The 19,798-nt window shown below is 53.4% G+C and overlaps 2 protein-coding genes across 6 annotated transcripts in view; one reads left to right on the plus strand and one right to left on the minus strand.

The window, feature by feature from the left end:
* Window positions 1–2,165: 2,165 nt before the first annotated feature.
* Window positions 2,166–19,798, plus strand: part of SLC35E4 (solute carrier family 35 member E4) — a 23,997-nt gene continuing 6,364 nt past the window's right edge. Inside the window, exons 1-3 of one of the 3 annotated variants that reach the window (XR_004245371.2) lie at window positions 2,166–3,532; window positions 13,043–13,611; window positions 15,496–15,700. Coding sequence is in view for 1 of the 3 variants with exons in the window: in XM_032138412.2 (XP_031994303.1) it covers window positions 2,914–3,532; window positions 13,043–13,476 (1,053 nt within the window). In the remaining 2 variants the exon portion in view is untranslated. Of the gene's footprint in view, window positions 3,533–13,042; window positions 14,332–15,495; window positions 15,937–19,798 lie in introns of those variants that run through there. The other 2 variants (XR_009211039.1, XM_032138412.2) reach the window with 2 other exon arrangements.
* Window positions 18,170–19,798, minus strand: part of DUSP18 (dual specificity phosphatase 18) — a 17,803-nt gene continuing 16,174 nt past the window's right edge. Inside the window, exon 4 of one of the 3 annotated variants that reach the window (XR_009211040.1) lies at window positions 18,170–18,817. The gene's annotated coding sequence lies outside the window, so the exon portion shown is untranslated. The remainder of the gene's footprint in view (window positions 18,818–19,798) is intronic. The other 2 variants (XM_032138416.2, XM_032138414.2) reach the window with 2 other exon arrangements.

The following is a 19,798-nucleotide window of genomic DNA, read 5'->3' on the forward strand; positions in this document are numbered from 1 at the left end:
GGTGCCCACCGCCACACCCAGCTAATTTTTGTATTTTTAGTAGAGACAGGGTTTCACCATGTTGGCCAGGCTGTCTCCAACTCCTGACCTTAAGTGATCCGCCAGCCTCGGCCTCCCAAAGTGCTGGCATTACAAGTGTGAGCCTCTTCGGCCAGCCTCCCGGCTCATTTTTGTATTTTCTGTAGACATGAGGCTTTGCTTTGTTGCCCCAGCTGGTCTCCAACTCCTGAGCTCAAGTGATCCTCATGCCTCAGCCTCCCAATGTGCTGGGATTACAGGCATGAGCCACTGTACCCAGCCTATTGTTTTTTACTAAAGGAAACTTACTAGAAAACTGACGAAATCCAGGCTGGGCATGGTGGTTTACACCTGTAGTCCCAGCACTTTGGGAGGCCAGGGTGGGTGGATCACCTGAGGTCAGGAGTTTGAGACCAGCCTGACTAACATGGTGAAACCCTGTCTCTACTAAAAATACAAAAATTAGCCGGGTTTGGTGGTGCACGCCTGTAATCCCAGCTACTCGGGAGGCTGAGGTAGGAGAATCACCTGAACCTGGGAGGCGGAGGTTGCAGTGAGCTGAGATCGTGCCATTGCACTCTAGCCTGGGCAACAAGAGCGAAACTCGGTCTTGGAAAACAAACAAAAAAACATGACAAAATCTCAAAGATAATTATAACCCTTAGGGGTCCGAGATTTCTCATCCTCAGAAAATGGCAAGGGGGTGTGGGAGAGGGGCCGCCCGCTTTGGCTGGCTTAGTTTCCTTTCCACAACCCTTTCTGGAGAAACCCTAAATGCCACCATTTTTTGGTCCTTGGCCTGGCAATTTCCCTATCTGCACCCCCTGCCCTGTAGCTTAGGCTATTTAGCAGAGATCTGCAGGCTCCAGCAGGCGTCGGACTTACAGAGGCAAATGTAACCATGTAACTTCCCAGGCCCACCCGTGACAGACAGCCTCTGCTTCAGTAGGCCTCCTTTGAGGCTGGGGATTTTAAACCCGCGTCCCGTGGTTGGGATGGGGATTGAGGGCTGTATTCCGCGCCTGGCCACCAGAGGGCGCAGCGGGCTGGGCTCAGCGGTCTCCCTTTGAGATCTTGTGTCTCAAGACAGGTTACTGTCATCAAAGATTTGCTGGTTAGACAACAGGCAAGGGGTGAGCCGGGTCCTCTTGGGCAGGAGCCTAGTAGGAAGACCGACAACAGGAAAGAGGCTCACATCTGATACTGGGCACATGGCTGGGTCTTGGTCCTCGTGCTCCTGGACTTCAGAGCTCAGAGGGGCCAGGGCCTGGCCTGGCCTGGAATCTGGATGGACCTCTTCTGCCCTGGGGCGCGCCTTTTACCCAATCCTGAGCTCAGAGAGCGGCTGTCGTTCTAGTGGGAAAACCGAGACCCAGACAGGAACAAGGGCTCAGTGGCAACGCTCTGCCTCCCAGCCCAGGGCTCTGTCTTGCCAGGGCTGAGGCACAGGGTGGACCCCAGGAAGTTCTGCTATGAATCAGCTCCGAGTGCTCAGGGGACGGGACAGAGGCTGCTGACCCGGGAAGGATGCCGGCCGGCGGTACCTACTTCCGCAGCTGTGGGTAGCCCTGCCTAGTGATTCAGCTTCCTTCTGAGGGTCCCCGGGGGCGCCGCCCTGGACTGGGAGGCGGGCGAGGATGCTGGGGCTACGGAGGGGCGATGGAGGTGCCTTAAGGGACCCCGTAATCCAGCTCTGCTGGATGCTGAGGTCCCACAAGATAATTGTGGCCAGAGATCAGGTGGGCGTAAGACTGGTCCTAGGATGGGGGCTGTGGGCCCCTCCTCACTACCCTGCTTCTTGAAGATAGCCTGGGCGGCTGTGCGGGATACCCCAGTGTCTCCAGCAATGCGCGTTGATCTCCATGGGGAGCTCGCCTTGGCGCTGGGTGGGGAGAGACCTGGTCCCCCCTGGCGGCGAAGAGAGGCTGACCACGCCAGCTCGCGGGGGGTGCTCTACTGGGCAGATGCGCAGGCCCCGGGCGGAGGAGGGCTGATGGGGGAATGCCAGGCCGATGGGGGAGGGGCTGTGAGCGGGAGGCGTTGGGGCTGGGCGAGACCTCCCTCCCGGGTCTGGGGGCGGGGCCTGGCCTGGGGCGGGGCCTGGCGGGGGTGCTCAGCCCAATTTTCCGTGTAGGGAGCGGGCGGCGGCGGCGGAGGCAGAGGCGGAGGCGGAGCCAAGAGCGCACCGCCGCGCCCGCCGTGCCGGGCCTGAGCTGGAGCCGGGCGTGAGTCGCAGCAGGAGCCGCAGCCGGAGTCACAGCCGCAGCCAGAGCCGCAGCCAAAGCCTCAGAGAGCAGGAGTTGGAGCTCAGGCCCTGCTGGAACCGCGCCTAGCTCGCCGCCAGGCACTGGCCGGAGCACGGGCCGTGGTGTCAGCTCACTGCCCGGGCACTGTGGGAGGCAGCAAGCCCGCGATTCCCCGGGCCGGGCACCACAAGGCGCGGAGCGCGGATCGCCCCCCTGCCAGGCCTGGTCTCGGCCAGAGCACGCAGGAGTTCCCAGGGTCTGGATCTGCGCGCACCCTAATGACCTGGGGACTGAAGAGAAAAAAGGAACGAGGATTTCATCTAAAAGCATAACGTGGGCACTAGGCGAGGAGGAGAGTGAAGACCACCTGGCACGGGGCAGAGGTGCCTGGAGCCCACGCTTGAGCATCGGAGACCCTGGCATCCTAGCAGCCGCGACCTTGGCTCTGCCCTGTCTTAGCTGGAAACACAGCTTAGCTCCTAGACATCGCTGGCACAGGCCTGTCACAAGTAAGCCGTGTTCTCACCTGTCTGAAACGGGACACGGGGTCGGAGGAACCAGGATCTAGCCTGGCCCCAAGCGGAACTCTCTGGTGGCCCAGAGGTGGTCACTGGGGAGCCCGCCTCCTGCCCTAGCCCCACTGGTGCGGATGTGCCGCTGCCCGCCGGAGCACCATGATGGCAGGATGACCTCAGCCGAAGTAGCAGCAGCAGCTGGTGGTGCTCGGGCGGCTGGGCCCCCCGAGTGGCCCCCTGGCAGCCCTCAGGCCCTCCGGCAGCCTGGCCGGGCCCGGGTGGCCATGGCAGCACTAGTGTGGCTGCTGGCAGGAGCCAGCATGTCAAGCCTCAACAAATGGATCTTCACAGTGCACGGCTTTGGGCGGCCCCTACTGCTGTCGGCCCTGCACATGCTGGTGGCAGCTCTGGCATGCCACCGGGGGGCACGGCGCCCCATGCCAGGCGGCACTCGCTGCCGAGTCCTACTGCTCAGTCTCACCTTCGGCACTTCCATGGCCTGTGGCAACGTGGGCCTAAGGGCTGTGCCCCTGGACCTGGCACAACTGGTCACTACCACCACGCCTCTGTTCACCCTGGCCCTGTCGGCACTGCTGCTGGGCCGCCGCCACCACCCGCTGCAGTTGGCCGCCATGGGCCCGCTCTGCCTGGGGGCCGCCTGCAGCCTGGCTGGAGAGTTCCGGACACCCCCCACCGGCTGTGGCTTCCTGCTCGCAGCCACCTGCCTCCGCGGACTCAAGTCGGTTCAGCAAAGTAAGTGCCTGGGTGGCCAACTGAGAAGGTGGGGGTCTGGGTGGATGCATGGCCTGGATGGCCCTGTGAGGGGTATGGTTGTTGTCCCATTTTACAGATGAGGAAACTGAGGTTCATGGCTGTGGAGGAAGCAGAACTGAGGCTCAGAGAGGGCCAACAGTTCAGTGAGTTCCAGGCCCCAAACTCAGGCTCTGGAGGCCCAACTCCTGTTTATTTGTTTATTTGTTTATTTACTTATTTAGACAGGGTCTGGCTCTGTCGCCCAGGCTGGAGTGCAGTGGTGAGATAGCTCACTACAGCCTCCGCATCCTGGGTTCAAGCAATTCTTCTGCCTCAGCCTCCCAAGTAAGTGGGACTACAGGTGTGCACCACCACTTTAAGCTAATTTTTGTATTTTTAGTAGAGATGGCATTTTACCATGTTGGCCGGGCTGGTCTTGAACCCCTGACCTCCCAAGGTGCTAGGATTTCAGGTGTGAGCCACCGCACCTGGCCAGCTAATTTTTTTTTTTTTTTTTTGTATAGACACAGGGTCTTGCTATGTTGCCCAGGTGGGTCTTGAACTCCTGGCCTCAGCGATCTTCCCACCTCAGCTTCCTGAAGTTCTGGAATTACAAACCGGTATTTAGTGATAGCCAGTGATCTACGCTTTGACTAGCCCTTTATCTCACTGTATTGTTCCCATTTGATAGATGAAGAGGCTTGCCCTGGGCCGCGTGGCCAGTGAGCAGCAGAGGCAAAATCTGAATGCAGATAGTCAGACTCCATGCTTCCAAGAGATGTGGCCTAAGGCTTTGGGCCCAGAGGAAAGCCAGAAAGCATGGGCCAGGGAGCGAAAAGGAGGGTAAAGCCTTGAGCTGGGATTTGGAATGTCAGGGGTCAGGCCTAAGTCTGGGGAGGGCTGATGTTTACTGGGAGCTACAGTGTGACAGACTTGGTGCTGAGTGTTGACCTTGAGTTGTCATGGCAACCACCACCTTTATCCCCATTTTACAGATGATGGGACTAAGACCCAGAGAAGTTCATGATTTGACAGGCCGGGCACGGCGTCTCATGCCTGTAATCCCAGCACTTTGGGAGGCTCAGGCGGGAGGACTCTTGAGGCCAGGAGTTCGAGACCACCCTGGCCAACATGGTGAAATGCTGTATCTATTAAAAATACAAAAATTGGGGCCAGGCGTGGTGCCTCATGCCTGTAATTCCAGCACTTTGGGAGGCTGAGGCGGGTGGATCACGAGGTCAGGAGTTCAAGAACAGACTAACCAAGATGGTGAAACCTCATCTCTACTAAAAATAAAAAAAAATTAACTGGGCGCCATGGCAGGCATCTGTAATCCAGCTACTTGGGAGGCTGAGGCAGGAGAATAGCTTGAACCCGGGCCGCAGAGGTTGCAGTGAGCTGAGATTGCCCCACTGCACTCCAGCCTAGGTGACAGAGTGAGACTCCACCTCAAAAAAAAAAAAAAAAAAAAAAAAAAATGGGCCAAAAAAAAAAAAAAAAAAAAAAAAAAAAATGGGCCAGGCGTGGTGGCTCACAGCTGTAATCCCAGCACTTTGGGAGGCCGAGGCAGGTGGATCACCTGAGGTGAGGAGTTCGAGACCAGCCTGGCTAACATGGGGAAACCCTGTCTCTACTGAAAATACAAAAATTAGCTGAGCGTGATGGTGGGCGCCTGTAATCCCAGCTACTCAGAAGGCTGAGGAGAGAGAATCGCTTGAACCCGGGAGGCGGAGGTTGCAGTGAGCTGAGATCACGCTATTGCACTCCAGCCTGGGTAACAAGAGTGAAACTCCGTCTCAAAAAAAAAAAAAAATTAGCCAGGCCTGGTGGTGTGCACCTGTAATCCCAGCTACTGGGGAGGCTGAGGCATAAGAATTGCTTGAACCCAGGAGAAGGAGGTTGCAGTGAGCTGAGGTCACACTACTGCACTCCAGCCTGGGTGACAGAATGAGACTCTGTCTCAAAAAAAAGAAAGAAGTTCGGCCCAGCGTGGTGGCTCACACCTGTAATCCCAGCACTTTGGGAGGCCAAGGTGTATCGGGGGAAATTCAGCCAGATATCGGGTGAAATTCACCCCCGATATTTCACGTAGATTTTTTTCTATATTACCTAAGTGTCGGCCTGTCTGAGAAATAAAGGGACAGAGTACAAAAGAGAGAAATTTTAAAGCTGGGTGTCCGGGGGAGATATCACATGTCGGCAGGTTCCGTGATGCCCCCTGAACCGTAAAAGGAGCAAGTTTTTATTAGTGATTTTCAAAAGGGGAGGGAGTGTACAAATAGGGTGTGGGTCACAGAGATCACGTGCTTCACAAGGTAATAGAATATCACAAGGCAAATGGAGGCAGGGTGAGATCACAGGACCACAGGACCGGGGTGAAATTAAAATTGCTAATGAAGTTTTGGGTGTGCATTGTCATTGATAACATCTTATCAGGAGACAGGGTTTGAGAGCAGACAACCGGTCTGACCAAAATTTATTAGGTGGGAATTTCCTCGTCCTAATAAACCTGGGAGTGCTATGGGAGACTGGGGCTTATTTCATCCCTATAGCTTCGACCATAAAAGATGGCCGCCTCCTGAAACGGCCATTTTAGAGGCCTACCCGCCAGGACGCATTCTCTTTCTCAGGGATGTTCCTTGCTGAGAAAAAGAATTCAGCGATATTTCTCCCATTTGCTTTTGAAAGAAAAGAAATATGGCTCTGTTCCGCCTGGCTCACCGGTGGTCAGAGTTTAAGGTTATCTCTCTTGTTCCCTGAACATTGCTGTTATCCTGTTCTTTTTTCAAGGTGCCCAGATTTCATATTGTTCAAACACACAAGCTCTACAATTTGTGCAGTTAATGCAATCATCACAGGGTCCTGAGTGGACATACATCCTCCTCAGCTTACGAAGATGATGGGATTAAGAGATTAAAGTAAAGACAGGCATAGGAAATCACAAGGGTATTGATTGGGGAAGTGATAAGTGTCCCTGAAATCTTCACAATTTATGTTCTGAGATTGCAGTAAAGACAGGCGTAAGAAATTATAAAAGTATTAATTTGGGGAACTAATAAGTGTCCATGAAATCTTCACAATCCACGTTCTTCTGCCATGGCTTCAGCCGGTCCCTCCGTTCGGGGTCCCTGACTTCCCGAAACAGAGGTGGGAGGATCACGAAGTCAGGAGATCAAGACCATCCTGGCCAAAGTGGTGAAACCCTGTCTCTACTAAAAATACAAAAATTAGCTGGGCGTGGCAGCGCGTGCCTGTAATCCCCTCTACTCGGGAAGCTGAGGCAGGAGAATCACTTGAACCCAGGAGGCAGAGGGTGCAGTGAGCCGAGATCACACCACTGCACTCCAGCCTAGGGACAGAGCTAGACTTCGTCTCAAAAAAAAAAAGAAGAAAGAAAGAAAGTTCATGATTTGCACAGAGGTCACAGGGTCCCTAATGACGTGAAGCATGGTCTATGTGACTCCAGATGCTGGCTCTGATGAAAGAGGGCAGCAGGGCTCTGGGCAGTTTAGGGCCGAGACTCCAGGCCCAGACCCACTAGATCATTCTGCCTGAGGGTGAAGGCTGGCTTCCACCTTTCCTACTGAGGGGCATCTGAGTTGCAGCTTCTACCCTGTCTCTGCCTCAACCCAAGGAGACATAGGGGAGGCCACAGTGCCCATACCTTTGGCACCCTGGTTCCAGCCATACCTTTGCTCATATTTGCTGGGCAACCTTGGACAGATCAGCATTTTATCTGGGCCTCAGTTTCCTCATCTGTCAGTGGAGGAGAGTTGGAGTTGATGGAGTCCAAGGGGCCTCTTGCTCTCCCTTCGCCCTGAGATCCTGTGACCCAGGCCTGAGAGAAGGAAGTGGGCACACCAAGAGTGCTGGGCTGGGGTTGATGACAGCCCACAGCCAGGGAAGATTGAAGTCAGAGTTCAGCCCTGCCCTGTCATATTCAGAGCTGGGACACAGAGGCCCTGTCTCTATCCTCCCTGGCCCCAAGGCAGGGCCAAAACCCAGTTCTATTTTTTGCCCTCAGGTTACATGAGAGCTGGAGGTTGAGCACAGGCATGAGCTCTGGGCATGAGTCTGCACTGGGAAACCTGACCTGTGGGCACCCCGGTGCAGGCCACAGGGCTGTGAAGGTCCTAACCTCAAGGCGCATGCTGCCCCTGCTGAGAAACAGTCAGTGCTTCTCACACTGGGACGCAGGCAGCCTCAGCCTGCAGGAGAGGCTATGGCCAGCCAGGCCTCAGGCACTTGGGCATGGAGTGGCATGTGCCTGGCATTGGGCTGCATCTTGACTCCTGTCAGCTCCCTCCTTCCCTACCTCCCCAGTCTTAACTCCCTGACCCCTGGGGAGGTTGGGTCCTTGCTCTGGGCTCCTGCAGCACCCTCTGCTCCCCCTGTCATGGTTCCAAATGCCATGTATGATCACCACCTGGTTACCTGTCTGCTGCCTGCCAGACAGATTTGGGGCAACTCTGTGTTCCTGGAACCTAGCCCCGGGGCCTGGCAGAGGCTACATACTTTGTAAATTATAATTTTTAAATTTTATTTTAATTTTTTTTTTTAGACAATCTTTCTCCATCACCCAGGCTGGAATGCAGCAGCGCAATCTCGGCTCACTGCAGCCTCTGCTTCCTGGGTTCAAGCAATTCTTGTGCCTCAGCCTCCTGAGTAGGTGGGACTACAGGCTCATGCCACCATCCTGGCTAATTTTTTAATTTTTTTTTCTTTGTGGAAACAGGGGCTCACTATATTATCCAGGCTGGTCTCGAACCCCTGGCCTCAAGTGATCTTCTTCCGGGCCTCCCAAAGTGCTGGAATTACAGGTGTGAGCCAACATGCCAATAGATTTATTGATGGCTCTGACAGGCGAGCCGATCTCATAGACTGGTTGGGCTGCCTGATTCAGGAGGGAGTTTAGGGGGCTAGAGGCCCCACTAACAGAGATAGGAGCCCTGCAGAGATGGGGAGGAACAGACTTGAGCCAGGGTGTGAGATAGGTTTTTTTTCTTGTTTGTTTATGAGAGGGTCTTGCTCTGTCATCCAGGCTGGAGTGTAGTGGCTCACTGCAGCCTCAATTTCCCAGGCTCGGGCAATCCTCCCACCTCAGCCTCCCGAGTAGCTAGGACTATAGGCGCACCTCCATGCCCGGCTAATTTTTGTATTTTTTGTAGAAATGGGGTTTCATCATGTTGCCCAGGCTGGTCTCCAACTCCTAGACTCAAGTGATTTACCCACCTCGGCCTAAAGTGCTGGGATTATGGGCATGAGCCACCACACCCGGCCTGAGATAGGTTTTGAACAAAAGGAGGTTTCTACTGCAAGAGGCTCCAGGAGAGGCACCAGGGCCAGATTCAGACTCGAGTGTACGTGGCTGATGCCAGCTCCATTCCTGAGAGCAGAGTTTGTGGGAGCAGAGGGCAAGTATCCAGAAAGAAGGCTGGGCACAGTGGCTCACGCCTGTAATCCCAGCGCTTTGGGAAGCCAAGGCGGGTAGATCACTTGAGGTCAGGAGTTCGAGACCAGCCTGGCCAGCATGGTGAATCCCCTTCTCTACTAAAAATACAAAAAAATTAGCTGGGCATGTTGGTGCATGCCTGTAATCCCAGCTACTCGGGAGGCTGAGGTAGGAGAATCTCTTGAACCGGGGAGGCAGAGGTTGCAGTGAGCCAAGATATCACACAATTACACTCTAGCCTGGGCGACATCTCAAAAAAAAAAAAAAAGGCCAGGCGTGGTGGCTCACGCCTGTAATCCCAGCACTTTGGGAGGCCAAGGCGGGCGGATCATGAGGTCAGGAGATCAAGACCATCCTGGCTAACACGGTGAAACCCCGTCTCTACTAAAAAATACAAAAAATTAGCCAGGTGTGGTGGCGGGCACCTGTAGTCCCAGCTACTCGGGAGGCTGAGGCAGGAGAATGGCGTGAACCCGGGAGGCAGAGCTTGCAGTGAGCCCAGATAGCGCCACTGCACTCCAGCCTGGGCGACAGAGCGAGACTCCGTCTCAAGAAAAAAAAAAAAAAAGTATCCAGAAAGAGGAGAGCCCAGGCAGCTGTTGGCAGGGCCAGCGACTTCCCTCCTTCTTGGGCCAGTTGTAGGCCTGGGGGCCTGCACAAGGAGAGGGGTTATGCCATCCTCCTACCCACAGAAAGGGTGGGAAGTGGGGCGCCAGCCTGCTGAGCTTGCTCTCAGCTGGACCCCCCCCCCCCTGCATCACAGAGCAGGCAGACTCAACCCCTCTGAGCTCTTAGGCTGATGGGGGAGATGCACTCAGATATAGAGATCAGGATGGCAAAAAAGAAGTTCTAGAGTCAAAGTGGTCACAGGTGTTGGGGAGCGGTTGCTTCTTCCTGGGGAGCCCTGAGAAGGCTGTCTAGGGGAAGAGACTTCCAATGATGATGACAATAATGTAACCATGAGAGCAAACATTCGTTGGGGCCTCCCTAGGGGCCCACACCATGCCCAGTTCTTCATACTGAAGGAGGAGGAAAGGGTGATCTGGGAATGGGAAACAGGCCATGCCAGGGCACAGGGTGTCAGCCAGCAGGAGCAGGGTGTGGGGATCATGCCAGCTGCCGGGGTGAGCTGGCATCAAGGGCATCACACAGGGCATCAGGCCCTGTGTTCAGCACCTCACGTGTGAGGGGGCTGTTGCTACCCGAGCCACATTACTCACAAGGAGACCGAGGCGTGGAGAGAGGGAGACAGTATCACACAGCCCGTGAAAAAGCAAAAGGGACAAGCCAATAGCAAGCAGACAAGGTTTAGAGAAGGGTCAGCTGTTGTCTGCATGTGACAGAAACTTGGGCATGTTCCAATAGAAGGAGAGGTGGCAATGAGGCAGGACAAACAGGCTGATATTTTGGGGTCCCCAGGTAGAAGCCAGTCGTTGCCTCTGACAGCTAATTGCTGCCCTTTCCCTGGGCTGCAGGGAGGGGAGGTGGAGGATTGGGTGGGATGTACAATGGGTGTGAGGAGATGGGTGGGAAGGTTAGGACCTTCCTGCCTGGCTGCCTTGCAGAGGGTGAAATTTACCAAAGGTGAAGTTCACCTGAAAACCCGACCGCCTTCCTGTGATGGGACCTTTAACATGCAAGCCACAGGTAGCTCATAACAGTGTTAACTTTCGAGCCTGCGAGCAGGAGGCATTCTGATTATCTGTTCATTTCTGGAAACGCTTGAGCCAGAGGGACTGTTTGTCGCCTAGAGAACAAAGCTAAAACATCGGAATGAAATTGAGAGAGAAATAAAATTTCCTATTCTAAGCATAGCCTATGAGTAAGCATCTCTGTGGCTTTTTGGAAAGTGTGTGTCAGAAAATGCATAGAGGCTCACAGAGGCCTGGGAGGGGACCTGTGTCGACTACTCATCTCTCTCCACTAACTTGGCGAAGGCCCCATGCCATCATTGCCCTCATGCAAATAATGTCATTTCAGCCAGGCGCAATGGCTCACACCTGTAATCTCAGCACTTTGGGAATCCAAGCTGAGCAGCTTGCTTGAGTCTAGGAGTTTGAGACCAGCCTGGGTGAACCAGATGACGAAACCCCATCTCTACAAAAAATACAAAAATTTTCAGGGGTGATGGTGCATGCCTGTAGCCTCAGCTACTTGGGAGGCTGAGGCGGGAGGATCGCTTGAGCTCAGAAGGCAGAGGCTGCAGTAAGCTGACGTCGTGCCACTACACTCCAGCCTGGGCAACAGATCCAGACCCTGTCTCAAATAATAATAATAATAATGTCATTTCGCCTGGGCACCCCTTTGTGAATTGGCTGGTGGTGGCACATGTACACACAGGTACACACAGATACACAGTCACACATAGGCAAAGCAGCAAGATCCTCTCTTCCCTTACAAAGTGAAAAGGTTTCGTCTTAGTCCTGGATTCATCTTGACAAGCCACAGTATTAGCAGGAAAAAAAAAATGCTGATTATCAGTTATAAACAGTGAGTGAGAGCCAAGATCCCACAATGACCTTTTGTTCCCTTGTCACTCCAGTGGTCATAAGTGAATGAGGCAATGAATGGGTCACCCTTTTGACCCAATTTATTATTTTCTTTTATAAACTCTTCTTTTTTAATGCAAAGGCCCCCATGTAGCTAGTAAGTGGCAGAGTTGGGACCCTCTGCTGGCCTGCCCCTTCATGGTGGCTGGAACTGCAGTGTGGGAGTAATAAGGGCTGAGGCGGGAAAGGTGGTTGGGGCCAGTTGATGCAGAGTCTTCGAAGCTGGGTGAAGAACCTTGGGCTGGGTGCACTAGCTCACGCCTGTAATCCCAGCACTTTGGGAGGCCGAGGTGGGAGGATCACCTGAGGTCAGGAGTTCGAGACCAGCCTGGCCAACATGGCAAAACTCCATCTCTACTAAAAATACAAAAATTAGCCAGGTGTGGTGGTGCGTGCCTGTGATCCCAGCTACTTAGGAGGCTGAGGCAGGAGAATCACTTGAACCTGGGAGGCAGAAGTTGCAGCAAGCCGAGATCATTCCACTGCACTCCAGCCTGGGCAACAAAGCAAGACTCTGTCTCCAAAAAGAAAAAAAAAAAAAAAGAACCTAGGACCTTCAGGGCCAGGGCAGCCCTTGAAGATTTATTTTTATTTTTTAGAGACAGGGTCTTGCTCTGGTCATTGAGGTGGCGTGCAGTAGCATCATCATAGTTCACTGTAGCCTTCCTCTGGGCTCAAGTAATCCTCCTGCCTCAGCTCTCAAAGTATTGGGGTTACAGGCATAAGCCACCGCACCTGACCGATATATTTTTTTTTTTTTTTAAGACAGGGTCTCGCTCTGTTGCCCAGGCTGGAGTGCAGTGGTGCAATCTTGGCTCACTGCAACCTCCATCTCCTGAGCTCAAGATCCTCCTGCCTCAGCCTCCTGAGTAGCTGGGACTACAGGCACGTGCCACCACTCCCAGCTAATATTTGTATTGTGTAGAGACAGGGTTTTATCACATTCCCTGGGCAGGTCTCAAACTCCTGGGCTCAAGCGATCCGCCCTCCCAAAGTGCTGGGATTACAGGCATGAGCCACCACACCCAGCCTTTGTAATGTTTTTTGAGCCACTTAGTCTTCATGCTTATTGATCATTTAGATACCCCAAGCAGATCATTGTTTCAGCTCGTGGGAGGCAGTTTGAAGTGGCTGATAACAGACTTACTTATTTTAGTTTTTTATGTTTACTGAGCATTTCCCATTTAAGGGCTTTATGTCTTTTAAAATGTTTACAACAACCCGTGATTAGGTTTTATTATTACCCAACTCTCCGGGTGAGGAAACTCAGGCTTACAGAGTTTAAGTGCCTCTCATGAGCCCAGGTCACAGCTACTCAGGGGTGGACACAGGTCACAAACCCAGGTGGTCTGACTCCAACTCATGACTGTCATGTTTCAGATCAGGAGCCACTAGCCCTGCCCGAGGGGTCCCAGTAGGCTTCTTGGAGGATCGGCCATAGGGGTCATACTGGGGTGGCTGGAGGGGGTTGTGTCCTTCTGGGTGCTCATGGTGGTTGTCCTGTTGCAGGTGCCCTGCTGCAGGAGGAGAGGCTGGACGCGGTGACCCTGCTCTACGCCACCTCGCTGCCCAGCTTCTGCCTGCTGGCGGGTGCAGCCCTGGTGCTGGAGGCTGGCGTCGCCCCACCGCCCGCTGCTGGCGACTCTCGCCTCTGGGCCTGCATCCTGCTCAGCTGCCTCCTGTCTGTTCTCTATAACCTGGCCAGCTTCTCCCTGCTGGCCCTCACCTCTGCCCTCACCGTCCATGTCCTGGGCAACCTCACCGTGGTGGGCAACCTCGTCCTGTCCCGGCTGTTGTTTGGCAGCCGCCTCAGTGCCCTCAGCTACGTGGGCATCGCACTCACTCTTTCAGGAATGTTCCTTTACCACAACTGCGAGTTCGTGGCCTCCTGGGCTGCCCGTCGGGGTCTGTGGCGGAGGGACCAGCCCAGCAAGGGTCTTTGAGACCTGGGGGATCTCAGGAGCCACCTGGGATGGCCCTGGCCTGAATCCAGCCTCAGCTGTGGCCACAGAAAGAATGGAGAACAGGGCTGGGCATGGTGGCTCACGCCTATAATCCCAGCACTTCCAGAGTCCGAGGTGGGTGGATCACCTGAGGCCAGGAGTTTGAGACCAGCCTGGCTAACATGGCAAAACCTCATCTCTACTAAAAGTAGAAAAATTAGCTGGGCATGGTGGCATGTGCCTGTAGTCCCAGCTACATGGGAGGCTGAGGTGGGAGGATCACTTGAGCCCTGGAGATCGAGGCTGCAGTGAGCCAAGATTGCATGCCACTGCACTCCAGCCTGGGAGACAGAGCGAGACCCTGTCTCAAAAAAAAAAAAGTGGAGAACAGGCAGTGACCTCTACTGGGGGCCATGGCAGGGAGGGGAGCCTTCTGGAAGGGCTGCCTTGGAGATTGGAATGGGGACTCCAGGGAGACCTGCCTTCCATCCCTGCCTGCCTCACCCCTGCCACAGACTGTGCTCATCACTGGATGGTGGGTCCAAGCCTGGCACAGTCCCTGTGCTTGTCAGAGTCATTATTATGATTAATATCAATTACGATGCCAAAAATTGCTGGGCAAACTTTGAAGACCTCAACTTGTTATGATGACGATGATGATGATTCTTGGCGGTTACACAATCCTTCCTCCTGGCGGGGAGGCAGCTAGGAGGCCCAGCAGGGGGGCTTCTATGCTGCTGGGCTCCCCTAGGGAGTTGGGGTAGTCTGTGCCAACTCCAGGCAGCTGCTGTGGCCTCACCCCTGGGCCCCCCAATTTTGGGTCATCCATCCTCAAATACACTATTTTTGCTTGTATGTCTGTGTCATTTGTTGGGGGTACAGAGGGGATATAGGAAGAGTGGTAGGCTTCGCACACAGAAACTAGGACATCCTCCCTTACCCTTACCCATCGCAGTCTGTCTGGCCACCCACCCCAAACCCAGTGCCATTCCCTCAAATCCCTCCACTGGCCAGGCCACCATTGCTCATCTTCTTGACAGTGGCAGTGGCCTCCCCCTTGCTCTGCCTGGCCCCTCTACTCCATCTTACACACAGCCCCCTTCACCCAGAGGGATCTCACTAAAACATGCACATTCTGATGTTCCTCACTGCTCTTGGGACAAAGTCAGGATTTCCTACCCCAGACCCCAGCTCCCTCAGGACCTGGCACCTGCAGCCTCACCCAGCTCGTCTCCCTTCCCCTGGGCTCTGCCTTCCAGCCTCACCGACTTCTTTTAGTTCCCCGTGATACCAGACCTGCCCACTGAAGCCTTTGCACATGCTGTTCCCTCCGTCCAGTCCCCGCTTCCTACAACAACCTCCTCCCTTCTCACAGCTTAAACCCCTGCCTGGAGGAGAAAACCCAAACATGCAACTCTATTTAAAAAGAGAAATCCAGGCTGGGCGCGGTGGCTCACACTTGTAATCCCAGCACTTTGCGAGGCCAAGGCGGGCGGATCACCTGACGTCAGGGGTTCGAGACCAGCCTGGCCAACATGCTGAAACCCCGTCTCTACTAAAAATACAAAAAAATTAGCCGGGCCTGCTGGCATGCACCTGAGGCAGGAGAATCACTGGAACCCAGGAGGCAGAGGTTGCAGTGAGCCGAGATTTTGCCATTGCACTCCAGCTTGGCCAACAAGACTGAAACTCCGTCTCAAAAAAGAAAAGAAAAATCCAATCGCTTGAGGCCAGGAGTTGGAGGCTGCAGTGCACTATGATCATGCCACTGCACTCCAGCCTGGGTGACAGAGCAAGACCCTATCTCTGGGAAAAAAAAAAAGGGGGCTGATGAGGGTCTTGACAAGGGACTGTGCTCAGGAGGCTTGCAGGGGTGTAGGGGAGCAGAGCTCCCACGTAGGAAACCTAAGACAGGAGTCCCAACCCCCAGAGCTCCCTGACTCGCCAGCCGGCGTCAGCTTTGTTATTTACCTCTGAGCCTTTCCTTGGCGCTTGTAACACTTAACTCTCCCCACCCAGCTACCTCTCCTGGAGACCACCTGTTAAAGATGATAAGGACCCAGGTTGGAGTGAGAACACCTGGAACCTAATCCTGCTCTGCCCACCTGACTGGGAGCCTCCCCTCCCTAGGCTTCAGCTTCCAGATCTGCAAAATGGAACTGATGATCCCTATGGAGAGGGTTCGAACGAGGAGCGCTGGGCAGGGCCAGGAGTGAGGAAGGAGGTAATGGCACCAACTGGCTCTGCTTTTATCTTGGGGTATTCACCCAACCTTTCTGGAAACCATCTGCAAAATGTCTCCCATTTGTGTGAGGACCAGGAGCTAGACGAGGCTGGGGCTGCGGTCTAGGGAGACTGAGATTCAGGGAGGAATCATTCAGATTCAGTAACCAGAATTCGTAAGGGACCACAGTGCCAGCCAGTGCTAGGCAGGGCTGAGTAAAGGGCCAGCCCACGGCGGGGTGGGAGTGGGTAGGGAAGGCCTAGGAGGACTGGTATGGGGTTTCCTGGCCCCAGCCTCTGCCCAGGCTGCCTTACAGAAGGGGAAGTGGGCCTGGGCTGAGTCACCCGTCACCCACCCTCTCTATGACTCAGAGATGCCGCTGGCCCAGCCCAGTCCCTGAGCAGCTTGGGTACCTCTAGCCTCCACTCTCAGGCTTTGCCAGGCAGGATGGAGGGATGGATGGCTGTGGTCAAATCCTCCTCGGTGACTTAGGACCCTTTCCCATCCAACGGGCCCCCACTGCCATAGCAGGGACCTCCCTGTACCACCCTCATTTCTAGGCCTTGTGGGATGCTTGGCTAATGAGTGAGCGTCACGTCAGATTAAAGCCTGCCTCTGGTGGTTGTGGGGACAGGTAATTGGGGTTGTGTGTGACCTGGGAGCTAGTTTGTCACCAGATTCAGGACCATTAGACTTTGAGGTGATTCTCCCAAGGCCACAGCCAAAGCCATCCCTATCACCCCTCCCAGCAGTGGACACAGAGAGCACTGGATTGGGAGTCAAAAAGCTTCGGTTTGGCGGGATGTGGTGGCTCATGCCTGTAATCCCAGCACTCTGGGAGGCCAAGATGGGCGGATCACCTGAGGTCAGGAGTTCGAGACCAGCCTGGCCAACATGGTGAAACCCCGTCTCTACTAAAAATACAAAAATCAGCCAGGCATGGTGGCAGGCGCCTGTAATCCCAGCTACTTGGGAGGCTGAGGCAGGAGAATCACTTGAACCCGGGAGGCGGAGGTTGCAGTGAGCCGAGATCATGCCATTGCATTCCAGCCTGAGGGACAAGAGCAAGACTTCGTCTCAAAAAAAAAAAAAAAAAATTAGACGACATGGTGGTGGGCACCTGTAATCCCAGCTACTCAGAATACTCAGAAGGCTGAGGCAGGAGAATCGCTTGAGCCCAGGAGGCAGAGGTTGCTGTGAGCCAAGATTGCACCACTGCACTCCAGCTTGGGTGACAGAATGAGATTCCATCTCAAAAAATAAATAAAAATAGAAAAGAACAGGGGCTCTGGAGTTCGACTTGTGCTCAAATCCTGGCTTCGGTACATCTGAGCTGTGTGACCTTGCACAAGGTCCTCCCCACCTGTGCCTCTGTGCACTGAGTGGGGGCAAGGGTGGAACCTAATGCCCCACCAGCTTCTGGAGCTGTAATGGACAAAGGCCTAGGAAGGCCTCAGTCTTATCACAGATGCTTCCACTTCCTCCTCAAGGCTTCTCATATTATCCGCCCCACCCCTCCTCAGCCTGCCAGAGCACATTGAGAGTCCCCCAGGCATGCTCCTGCCTGAGCATAGCAGCATGGATGCCAAGCCTCCAGCCCCCTTGTCCTGCTTTGGAGGAAGCCTGGGAAGCTGGGTCTGTGCTGGGCATCCTGCCATTGTGGACTTCGAAACAAAGATCTGTCTCAGGCCCAGCTGCCTGGTGCCCCTTCTACCCTCCCCTGGTGGCCCTTGGATTGGCATTCCAGGGGGCCAGGGCAAACAAGGATCATGAAGAGTCCTTCTTTGGCCTGGCCCCCTGGAAGGAGTAGCTCCTTCATGCTACTCTGCCCTCAAATTAGCTCAGGGATGTCAAATCCTCCACCACTGCACTAAATAACTTCCTGGAAGTAGCACAAAATACTTAACTGAGAGCCGCTTAATGGAGGACCATGAGAGGTTTTGAGCCATGATCTTTTATTTATTTTCTTTTCTTTTTTTGAGACAGAGTTTCGCTCTGTCGCCCAGGCTAGAATGCAGTGGTGCAATCTTGGCTCACTGCAACCTCTGCCTCCCGGGTTCAGGTAATTCTTGTGCCTCAGCCTCCTGAGTAGCTGGGATTACAGGCATATGCCACCACACCTGGCTAATTTTTGTATATATATATATATAATTGTGTGTGTGTGTGTGTGTGTATATATATATACACATTTTGTGTGTGTGTATATATATATATACACACATTTTGTGTGTGTGTGTGTATATATATATATGTATATATATGTATGTATTTTTTTTTTTTTTTGGTAGAGATGGCATTTCACTATGTTGCCCAGGCTGGTCTTGAACTCCTGACCTCAAGAAATCTGCCCGCCTTGGCCTCCCAAAGTGCTGGGATTACAGGCGTGAGCCACTGTGCTTGGCCAAAATAAACATTTCTTGATAAGTAGAACTTGAGTTTAGTCTGGACCCTATGTAGAGAAAAAATTGGAGGGGCTCGAGACAGGAGGCAGGAAGACTAGGGAAGACCTGCTGTTGTGGTCTAGGTAACTCCATGACAGTGGGGACAGTGCTGGGGTAGAGTGGGTATCGGTTGTATTGATTTAGAGTAACAATTTATCTCAAAATCTTATGGCTTCGAGCTACAAACATGTAGTATCTCACGGTTTCAGTGGATCAGGAATTCAGGAGTGGCTTAGTGGGTTGGTTCTGGTTGAGTTTCTCATGAAGTTGTAGTCAAGATGTTGGTCTGAGCTTCAGTCATCTGAGAGCTTGGCTGGGGCTGGAGGATTTGTGGCCCCCCAGTGGGTTCACTTTGCCCACTGCCTAGACAAAGCCGATTTATCAAGACAGGGGAACTGCAGTAGAGAAAGAGTAATTCACACAGAGCCTGCTGTGCAAGGGACCAGAGTTTTATTATTACTGAAATCAGTCTCCCCGACCATTCAGGGAGTTTTTAAGGACAACTTGGTGGGTTGGGGGAAGCCAGTGAGACAGGAGTGCTGATTGGTCAGGGATAAAATCACAAGATGTTGAAGCTGTCTTCTAGTGCCCAGTCAGTTCCTGGGTGGGGACCACAAGATCAGAGGAGCCAGTTTATCGATCTGGGTGGTGCCAGCTGATCCATCAAGGGCAGGGTCTGCAAAATATCACAAGCACTGATCTTAGGAGCAGTTTAGGGAAGGTCAGAATCTTGCAGCCTCCAGCTGCATGACTCCTAAACCATAATTTCTAATCTTGTGGCTAATGTTAGTCCTATATAGGCAATCTAGTCCCTAGGCAACAAAGAGGTCTGCTTTGGGAAAGGGCCATTATCATCTTCATATAGTTTATAATCTATAAACTATAAACTAAGTTTCTCCGAATGTTAGTTCAGCCTATGCCCAGGAATGAACAAAGGCAACTTGGAGATTAGAAGCAAGATGGAGTCAATTAACTTAGATCGCTTTCACTGTATCAGTCACAATTTTGCAAAGGCGGCTTCAGATTTACATTCAAAATGGGGCATTCACGTGGCTGTTGGCAGGAGGCCTCAGTTCCTTGCCATGTGGGCTTCTCCATAGGGCTCCTTGAGTGTCCTCAACACATAGTAGTTGGTGTCCACCAGAGTGAGTGATTCAAGAGAGCAAGAAACCACAAAGTCCTTTTAAATCTAATCTCAAAGGTCACACTCTGTCATTTCTCCAGTATCTTATTGGTTACAAGTCTATTTAGTGTGAGCCCTTCCCACATTGACTACACAAAGGCAGGATTACCAGGAAGATGGGATTACTGAGGACATCTCTGAGGCTAGCTACCATATCAGTGAATATCTATTGAATGAGTGATTGAGGACTTGAGGACATAGCCTGGAGCCCTATGAGGAATTAGCCTGGGAGCATTCTGTTTCTGGTGGGGTCTTGTCAGCCACACCTCTGCATCCTCCCTAACCAAGTATTGCACAGTCCTGGCCCACAGCATGCACTTAGTAAATATTTGCTCAGTGAGGGCTGGTGGCTGCCTTCTGTGCTCCCCACCACTGGCAGGACAAGGCCTGGGCTCCCTGGCCTGGTATTTGAAGTCGTGGATGTTCTGATGTTTCCAAGCCTACCCCACTGCCCTGAACCCTTCGGCTATTGGC

This window comes from Hylobates moloch, unplaced genomic scaffold (genome assembly GCF_009828535.3).
Source record: "Hylobates moloch isolate HMO894 unplaced genomic scaffold, HMol_V3 SCAFFOLD_19, whole genome shotgun sequence".
In the NCBI taxonomy this organism is placed as follows: Eukaryota; Metazoa; Chordata; class Mammalia; order Primates; family Hylobatidae; genus Hylobates; species Hylobates moloch.